At 33.6% G+C, this 10,248-nt stretch overlaps 1 protein-coding gene across 1 annotated transcript; it reads right to left on the reverse strand.

Moving 5' to 3' along the window:
- Window positions 1–5,925: 5,925 nt before the first annotated feature.
- LOC149242668 (3-dehydrosphinganine reductase TSC10A-like) lies at window positions 5,926–7,182 on the reverse strand. The gene is made up of 4 exons (XM_089370943.1): window positions 6,828–7,182; window positions 6,683–6,705; window positions 6,287–6,539; window positions 5,926–6,186 (listed from the first exon to the last, which is right to left on the reverse strand). Exons 1-4 carry the CDS (start codon window positions 7,107–7,109, stop codon window positions 5,926–5,928), a joined length of 819 nt encoding a protein of 272 aa, XP_089227069.1. The 5' UTR covers window positions 7,110–7,182.
- Window positions 7,183–10,248: the final 3,066 nt, after the last annotated feature.

Raw genomic sequence — 10,248 nt, forward strand, 5'->3', positions numbered from 1 at the left:
TCAGAGATTCTCAGGGCATGTAGCAAGTGTGTTGAGAATGGCCAACTTTTGAGCAGGGAAATGATGGGAACTTGCATGAAGATACTGCTCAGTATGTGTTTTCTTCCGAAACACTTGGTGGGAGAAGGAACTGTCATTATTCCTCGAAATAAGAATATCAAGGAAAGGAAGGCATCCATCAACTTCTTGTTCCATGGTGAACTTAATGGCAGAGGATTGATTGTTGATATGCTTGAAGAAGAGATTCAACTCATCTCCGCCATGAGACTAGATGACATTTGTGTCATCTACAAACCTTTTCCAAAGATTGGGCAGGAGATGGGTTGAGGCCAAAGCTTTGGATGCAAAATCTTCCATAAAACGATTAGCAACAACAAGGGATAGGGGGGAGCCCATGGTAACACCACACGTCTGCTCAAAGAAGGGTATGATTTGAAATTAGTTTTTTTAAGAGAACAATTCATTTTCATAATGCTCGTCAATTATACTGCTAGAGTTAAAAATGTTATATTATATTATATTATTAGACACATTATTATGATCCAAACTTTTTAACTTTATTGAAAGCAATACCTCAAATCATGGGTGTGTGTCTTGGATACAAAATTTTTGTATCACTATCTGTTTTGTCTATTTAAAATAAAAATTTTAGTTAGATTAAGATAAAAGTAATATTAAAGCAATAATATAAATTAAATTTAATGATTACTATAAAAAATAATTAGTTTATTATACTTGTTATGTTAAAATAATTTTAAAAATAAAATAAAATAAATTATAAATTTAATATTATTATTATTATTTATTTATTTATAAAAGTAATTAATATATAATTTGAAAATATATATATATATATATATATATATATATATATATAACTAAATTATAATTTTATTTAAAAATATTATTATTTAATTATAAAACTAATCAATATATAATTTGAATATATATGAATTTAGAAAAACATAAAATAAGATTGTCAACCATGAGGATTTATCTTTATAGTCCCTAAGGCGGAACTTAACAATCATTTTTCTTTTGACTATTCATTAGTTGAGCTTTGATCAATATATTCTCTAATGTTAACTTTACAAAATATAGATTTATTTTTTAACATTATTAAAAAACGAATTTGTAATTGTCCCACTGGTTCATATTTTGAAGGTCTTATTTCCACCTTCATGACATGTACAATGGAGCATAATGGAATAACCGTTGTGTAGCCGTATTCTATGCTACAACTAAGGCTGTGCAACTACATTTTCCCCAAAGCATGAGAGCTTCGTTAATGTAACTATTTTTCAGTTCTTTGTGAGTTGATAGAGACATGAGAATCACAACACCAAGGTATCCTCTGCTTATCCTTTTTCAAGTACCTTTTTGTATATTAATATCTTTTTATAAATTTTTGTTACAAGGACCATACCACCATGCAACACTTGTTTTGTAATGTTTCCATATCTTGTGACTATGGTGGTGGTTATATTATTAACTTAATTATATGTAAAACATGGTAAAACATGGTATAATAATACAAATGATGATTTGGAGAAGAAAAACAAAAAAAAAAACAAAAAAAAAAACAAAACAAACCAATCTAATCTTATGTTAACTCGTCTTTTCTATGTTCTAATGAATTAATTTTCCAAACCTACATCAAATCTTTTTATATGAAAAAATATTAAATTAAATTTAGATATCAACTATATAAGTCACTTGCTTTCTCTTTAAAATTATTATTATATAAGTTTTAACATTATTATATAAGATAAATATAAGTTTTTAAAGTGTAACACATATTTTCTTTATAATCCAAATATTATATATTTTCATTATCTATATTTTATCATGTCAATATAACCAAATTACAACGTAAATAATGTATATAAATTCCTCCTCTATTGTTACATAATAACATATTTGAGAAAATAAACATGAATAATAACATATTTATAAAAACAATAAATTTAAATAATATATATGTAAAATTTTATTTTATATGATAATATGTTTGTTAATAAATATAAATTTTTACCTAATGCATTTTCTAACCATATGCATACAAATTATGATTTCTTCCCTTTGTTCATACATATAATTTTTTTTATATAATATAATTATTCTCGGAATTAAAATAAGAATTTATGGGCTCTGCTTGGGCCGGGAAGGGATGACATGTATACAAACATTGGTAAGGGGGATGGGAACAAAGGCGTTCCAAGGGTAAGGGACAAGGACTTTCTCTTTGGGCGTTGCGGGCTTTAGCCCACCCCAACATGAATACAGTGAGAAATGACGAAGAGAAGAATCATGAACTAGCGAGCTGGTGTGTTTTATTCTAACTTATTATGTGTGTCATCAGTGTTCTGGAAAACATGTTATAGCTCGTGCTGTGAGGGGTTGTGGGTGTGGGGAGAAACCTGACACCCATGAAAGATAAGGTGTCGAGCATGTCGGAAACAAGCAAGGGTCAGAAATCAGTAGAAAACCTCATCACTGAAGCAATGAAGGCTTATCGAGAAGGGACGGATGCTAGCATTCGAAAAACTACTGGAAGAATGGGAAGAGGAGGTAAAACAAGGAAGCGAGACGGAGGAAGATATGGATAATTGGAGGACTCTAGTTCCAGATCTGGGTAACACCCATGGGAGAATCACATAGTTCAAGTAAACACTGTACTTGTACTGGTTAATGAATAATTTACTACGCAAGGCCATGGAGCATATATCGTGGGTATGGCGGTGACTCTACAGGGAATGCTCAACAATAAGAAGGATATGGATAAAATACTTTTCTACTGCATAAACGATATTAGGCTGGACATAATCGACAACCACATCCCTTGCATTCTAGAACTCTATGGTATACGAGGGGCATCCGCATGATATTAGGTTGGACATAATTGAGAGCCACATCCCTTGCATTCTGGAACTATATGGTATGCCAGGGGCATCCACTGAGGATCCAACATCTGTTGTATCTACCTTAGAGGATCAAAAGGATTAGACTCCTACCCATGCATAATTTTGTTTCATGCAGTTAGCTTTTACTTTTCATGTTGCAAATGCTAGTTTTTCCATTTATGTAGTGTATGGACAAGAGATAGAGACATATCTATCCTAGCTCAAAGGTTAAGACAATATTGTTTTTGGATGTCTTATAACACTAACCATTGGCCAACAGACTTGGTTTGCCTTGTGGGCAAGTTGAGGCCACCGGGTTAATCTCGGTAGTGTAAACTTGCCTATTATATAATAGAAAATAGAATGGACGTGCCAAGCTTAAAAAGAAAAGAATTTATTATTTTTAATACATTTTAATATTTATAACTTTAAAATATTATTAATATTATTATTTTAATTACATTTATAAATTGCATAATTTTATTATATAATATTGTTTATATTTAAATTTATAAATATTTTGTATCACACTAAAAAAAACATGTTGACAAACGCTTATGTATGCCGTAGTTTAACTAGTTGAAGGAATTGCCCAGAAAGTTACGGAAATTCTCGTTATATTTGGAGAAAATCCGGCAAAGATTTTTGTAAATCCAAGTTATAGTTGTTAAACTTCAAAATTTTAGGTACCCTAGATGTTTTTGATGGTGCTGAATCCATTTTCACCATCAAAAACACAATTCAAACAGTCTCTACAAGATTTTTTGAAATATTTTTACCCAGATTCTCACCACTTTTGGTCGTCGAGGCAATTCCTACACCTCGTTAGACAACTCTTATGTATTAAGTAATCTAAAGTTCAATCTCTTTAGACATGTTTCACTAGCATAACTTAAAAAAATATAAATATTCTTATTTTAAAAATTATATTTTATTTTTTCTTAAATATAAACTTTACTCATTTATAAACATATTCAAAAATATTCTTAATTCACATTAACATTATTTACATCAATATTTAAAAAAACAAAGAATTTTTTCTTCTATATTTACTCACTTTGTATGATGACTCATAATTTTCTTTACTAGATCAACATTTCATTTTTTAAAAACAAACTAAGAACTTAATAAGGCAAAATGACCATCTAAATTACTAAAAACTTTTTCATCTATATTTACTCACTTTGTATGATGACTCATAATCTTTTTCGAAGTAAACATGCATGTTTTTAAAACAAACTAGAACTTAATAAGGCAAAATGACCATCCAAATTGCTTTGGTTTATGTAAGATAATAAACAAAGAGCACAAAAAAAAAATTATGATGATGATGATGGTTAACGTCCGCTGAGACCAAATAATGATCTATCGGACTTAAAAAGACAAATTAATTATTTTGATTTAAGATTTTATTCCTATGCTCAAAAAGCTTGGAGAGAAGCCTCCTGAGTTCACTATAATTTTGACATTGTAAAAGGCTAGGAAGGTCAGTATTGTAACAAAGGTTGTGAAATTGAGATCTAATGTGGTTGTATGCAGGGCACTCTAAGAGGAAGTGATTTTCATCCTCATGCTCCTATTCTCACAAATATGGCAGATCCTTTCCATCCATGGCGTTTTAGGAACTGCCCAACGGCTAGTTTCACTATGGAGCTCATGAGAATTCGTTCTAATCTTTGTTATATTAATTTTCTTCCTTGAGCTAGTTAAAATAGAGAGATACTTTTGATCTTCAAGGGTGGGGTTGATGACCTTCTTATAATAACTTAATTTTCTTTTAGATGCTAAATCTTTCGCACACCACAATTTTGCTTTGAACTTAGAAGTAACAATATCTTTAATGTTATTTATGTTTTGCAAAGCATCATTCTCATTGATCTCCCAATAGTTTAACCAGGCTCTTGTGTCCTTATGCCATCCTCGGTTAAGCCTTAGGTGGTTTTGGCTGGAATTTAAAGCTAGGTTAGGAAGTCTATGATTGTCTATGTTATTGAGCTTGTGCTTGTACAATAGAAACCTGAGCATAGCCAGGCTCTCAATAGGAGAAAGACCTGCTTCTATAAGGAGAATAGGATAGGGTGTATTACTTTTAATTTTCAGGTTATAAGTTATAAAACGCTTTTGGATTTGCTCAATCTTTCTCCATGATTCTCTGGAGATGCTGCAGCCCCAAACTTCACAGCCATATAAGATAACAGGAGTGACTAAAGTTTCAAAGAGGAACTTCTTTTTATCCCACATTATGAGGTTTGCTGTTTTACAATTATTTTCAAGACCAAAATAAGCTTTCCATCCCCCATTGATCCTTTTCTCAATACTATGGTTCCAGTTGAGCTTGTGATGGATATCAATTCCTAGGTATTTGTAAGAGTACACTTCCTCCAAGTTATTATTGTCATACATAAAATTAGGGCAAGTGTCCTTCTTGGATTTGATATGTATAAAAAATGCATTTTCCTATATTAAGATAAATTGATTTGATTTTCAGAATTTAATTATAATATTATTTAAAATAATTAACATATAAATTTATATAAATTATATATTAAAATATAGATTATATATTTGAATAAAGTTGATATATATATATATATATATATATATATATATATATATAATTGCTATATATATATAAAAATATATATATAATTTTCACAAGTTTATAAAAATTTGATATAAAAGAATTTTGTAAAATTTAAGATAAAGGATTACGCATACAATTTTTTTTAATTAATATAATAATAACAAAAAATTATTTATAATTAATAAAATAATGACAAAAATTAATTAAAAATTAATTAATTATAATAAAATTAATAAAATAAAAACAAAAATTTGTTTTTAATTAATAAAATAAAACTCATTACAATAATAGAATGATGATGAGAGACCCAGCCGTTATATGATCATCAACCTTATTGTTTAATTACCCTCTAATTCTAATTTTAAACCTTAAAAATAAATGTATGAGCTGACAATTTCACCAATAATGGAATAGCAAAACCCCTTTATCTGTAGAGTTTTAAGACTTTTTAGGAAACTTTAGTTTTAAGGGCTTTCTGAAGGAAGCGAATATGATAGCAAATGGAATTTCTATGTAAAAGCATACTGGCGTATGAGGTCTAGATTGCTTACAGTCATCCAGCATTGGAGTCTCCACATATCCCGGGAAAGAAACGCCCACTCCGATGTTATAAGGCATCAATTCCAGTCTAAGAGCCTCGGCAAGCCCTTTAACGCCATATTTGGTTGCAGTATAAACAGAAACCCCATACTGCGTGTACTGCAAAACACATGCAGTGGTGAATCCATTGCCACCAGAACCTACAGTTAATAGGAAATAAAAACTCTGTGCAACCCAAAACCAATTTCATGAATCATACCAGACCGGCCAAAGAACTGACAAGAACAACAGACATGGGCGGTCGGGCATGGGCTTGGACTGTGCGATGCTTCATCAAGCGAAGAGCAACATGCAGAGTGTTTACCATCCCTGATAAATTTGTGTTAATCATCTCATGCAAATCTTTAATGGGAATTTCCTCTATAAATCCAACTCTCGCCCACCCAGCATTGCAAACAGTCACATCAATAGGTCTCCATTGAAATGATTGTTGTATTGCATTCGAAAGAGTTCAATGATTGTTGTATTGCATTCGAAAGTGTTTCATAGTCACTTACATCAGCAGTCTGCATTCGAAAGAGTTTCATAGTCACTTACATCAGCAGTCTGCGTAGTAAAAAAATAGTTTTGATTTTAATCTGAACTTAACAGAGTTTCATAGTCACTTACATCAGCAGTCTGCGTAGTAAAAAAATAGTTTTGATTTTAATCTGAACTTAACTCAATTGCAGATTCTAAAAATATTCAACTAATACAGGACTCCAGTAATGAAAGACAATGAGAAAAACCTATCCACGTACCTTCGTGAATATTCTATCAACACTGATAGTTTTATTATCGACCAACTTGTCTATGGCCTTCTCCAGTTTGGCAGAGGTTCTGGCTATCAGAGTAACGAAAGCTCCTTGAGATAGAGCCTCTTTGGCAATAGCAAGACCAATACCACTGGACCCTCCTGTTATTAGAACATGCTTCCCCCGCAGAGTTTTCAGACATGGTGAAGGCTTCCAAAGCAAGGTTACCCCAACAAAAATAGTAAAAAGAAAAACAGTAATGGTGAGTATAGTTGCAGCCAATTCCATCGTCAGGAGAGGATCAGGGTTTCGGACAATGCCAATATGTCTTGAAACAAACGCAAGCACCTGTGTATTTAGGTTCGAGAAAATAAAATAGAAAACTTGCACAATTTCATTCGTTTCTTTACTCAATTACATCATGCTTATATAGGAATTCCTAACCACTCATAACTAACTCTGTTCAATTACTTATAACTAATTCTGTTCAACTGCTCCATAACTAAATCTATTTCTACATTATTTTCACATCCTCCCTTAATGGAGAAATGGATTTTCTACCATACCTAACTTACTTCTAGAACTTGTACTTTGAACATCTACTGTATTCTCTAGATTGATTATCTAGATTGATCTAACTACTGCATTAACAGAGGGTAGTTGGGATTAATACCTTTCTACCACTCCCCCTTAATTCCAACTATATAACAAACTATATATTCTTAATGATGACGATTAATACCTTTCTACCACTCCCCCTTAATTCCAACTATATAACAAACTATATATTCTTAATGATGACGACTTAAACTTTAACTTGACTGCTGGTCTAAGTCTCAGCTAGCCAAGTCTCAGCTAGCTTTACAACAGAACATTTCATTTTTGTCTTCTTATTAAAAGGTCCATGCTTGTTCCTTTTCCATTGGTGGTCTCTTTTGGATTGAGAGGCAATGCAAGATCTCGAACGAGGTAATTTAATTCATGTTCTCCCCACTTTCCATGAGGAACCAACGAAGGATTCACCAAAATGCAGTCATCTTTGAACATGAGCGGCCTTCGAAGAACATCCATGGTAGTATCCTCCAATGTAGGAGTCATCTTGAAATTAGATCCAATAAAAATTCTAACAACCGGGCAACTTTTAATCTCAGTGATTTCTTCAACAGCGTGATCCTCAACAAAATGAGTGATTTCTTCAGGGACATGATCTTCAACAACATGAAACTCTTTGTCAATGAACTCAAAAACACTGCTAATCCCAAATGGGTTCATGAGAAAATGATCATTAAAAGGATCATTGTCAAAAAAATCTAAAATAATAGACATATCAGTTAGCTTTATCACACCTGCCTCTCTTTGCTCTCCTTGGCCCTCCGGGCTCCTCCAATCAGATCCGCTGTCACAAACGGTGCTCACTAACAGCACTCTCTTGAACAAGACCCACTTACACGATTTTTGCAACAAAACAAAGAAAAAACTGGGCCGACTGAAAAAGAATATGACCACGGTAAGCTTGCAAAAAAAAACACCCGAGAAAATCGTCGAAACTAGCCTTCAAGGCTTACGAAAAACGCGGATCAGCAAAACGCCGAAGCTAGCCTTCAAGGCTTACGAAAACGCAGAGTAGAAACCACGGCATCTATGAAAACCTTCCGAAACTAAATTCAAATACCGCTAGTCATATCATCCATTGACAAATGTTTCTTACGAAGAACATTGTACTGCAATGATCAGCCATCCTCCCAAAGTTGGTCAAAAATCAAGGGTCCACACTGGCACTGAAAAATCATGAACTGATCCTCAAGATCACTGGCAATCAAAAACCTTGAACTGATTCTCGAGATCACTGGCACTGAAAAACCCTGAACTGATCCTCTAACGGAAAGGAATCCAAGATATATTTATTACATAAGAAAAATTATTATCAGCCGTAGTTCAGCCCTCCACCAGTTGGATATGCAGAAGGGTCAACTTAAAACATAAAACCTCAATCTTTCTCAACGTGATGAAGGCTGAATTATTAGAAATAGCTTCACCAATAAGTTGAGCACTTGTGGCTTCTCCCTGAGCTCTAATGGCTCTAATGATAGCACTCTTTTTATCTTGTTCTGCCTTCTCGACAACAAACTTGGCACGTTCGGCTTCTTGAGCAGCAACTTGCTTTGCTTCAATGGCAGCTGTGAACTCTCTTCCGAAAGTAAGGCTTGTTATAGAGACATCGTCCAATGCAATGTTAAAATTAGCAGCTCTCTTCGTCAAAATTCTCCGTATACAAAAGCAGTCGGTTGAGTGTTCTTGCAAGAGGAATGAGGAATGTTCGAACAGCAAACAAAGTGACGCATGGTACCAGAAGCCGTGACACAGTTTTACTAAAATAACACTCACGCAGTCAGATTAATTTACTAAAATAACACTCACGAATGTTCGAACAGCGAAATAACACTAACGCAGACAGATTCTCCCTTCACGCAGCAATATGCTCGCCTTCACGCAGAGCCTCCACATCAGCAGAGCCTCCACATCAGCCTTCACACAGAGCCACGGCTTTACACAGCCGCACAGCCACGGCTTTACACAGCCTCTCACGGATCTTCACGCAGGCTTTACACAGCCTCTCACAATGCCCTCAGGAACTGGGGTTCACCACGCCAACTCGGGTACACACACAGCAAGTCTGGCCTCACGCAGGTCTCAGGGAGCCGGATCTTCCACACCTGCGCTCTCACCCAAGCTCAGACCCTGAGCTCTGATACTAAAATAAAATAGAAAACTTGCACAATTTCATTCGTTTCTTTACTCAATTACATCATGCTTATATAGGAATTCCTAACCACTCATAACTAACTCTGTTCAACTACTTATAACTAATTCTGTTCAACTGCTCCATAACTAAATCTATTTCTACATTATTTTTGGTTCTGGTGAGAATTAGATAGAACATTTATTACAGAATTGTTTGGTTCTGGTGCTGGTTCTGTTGAGAATTAGATTGACATTTATTACAGGATTGTTAAAGGATAATACAGTGGGCTTTTAGTGCAGCAGATGTGATATCAATGTTTACAGTTGGCCACCGGCGTACATTTAGAGAAAGGTAGTGAGATGAAAGTTTGCAGAGTTATGGTTTGGATATTGCATAAAGAATAGTAGGATCTTTGTGTGATTTTTGTCTGGCGATCACAAGGGTTGAATATCATGATTAACAATGGCCAGCATCGTATATGTTGGTAAAATCAATAAAGAAGCACCATAATGGCATCATGTTGGTAAAATCAATAAAGAAACACCCTAACATAATAGCATCATGCTTCTGATGAAGGAATAAATCGGTTGGAGCATAAAATTTGGCATCTTATGGCTTCTATATTGGGTCAGTCAATCTTATGGCTCAAAAATAAAGATTCTCCAAGACAACTACTTATCCAGG

This window comes from Pinus tabuliformis, chromosome 8, assembly GCF_031772625.1.
Source record: "Pinus tabuliformis cultivar Carrire ecotype Pingquan chromosome 8, CPIR1, whole genome shotgun sequence".
Classification (NCBI taxonomy): Eukaryota; Viridiplantae; Streptophyta; class Pinopsida; order Pinales; family Pinaceae; genus Pinus; species Pinus tabuliformis.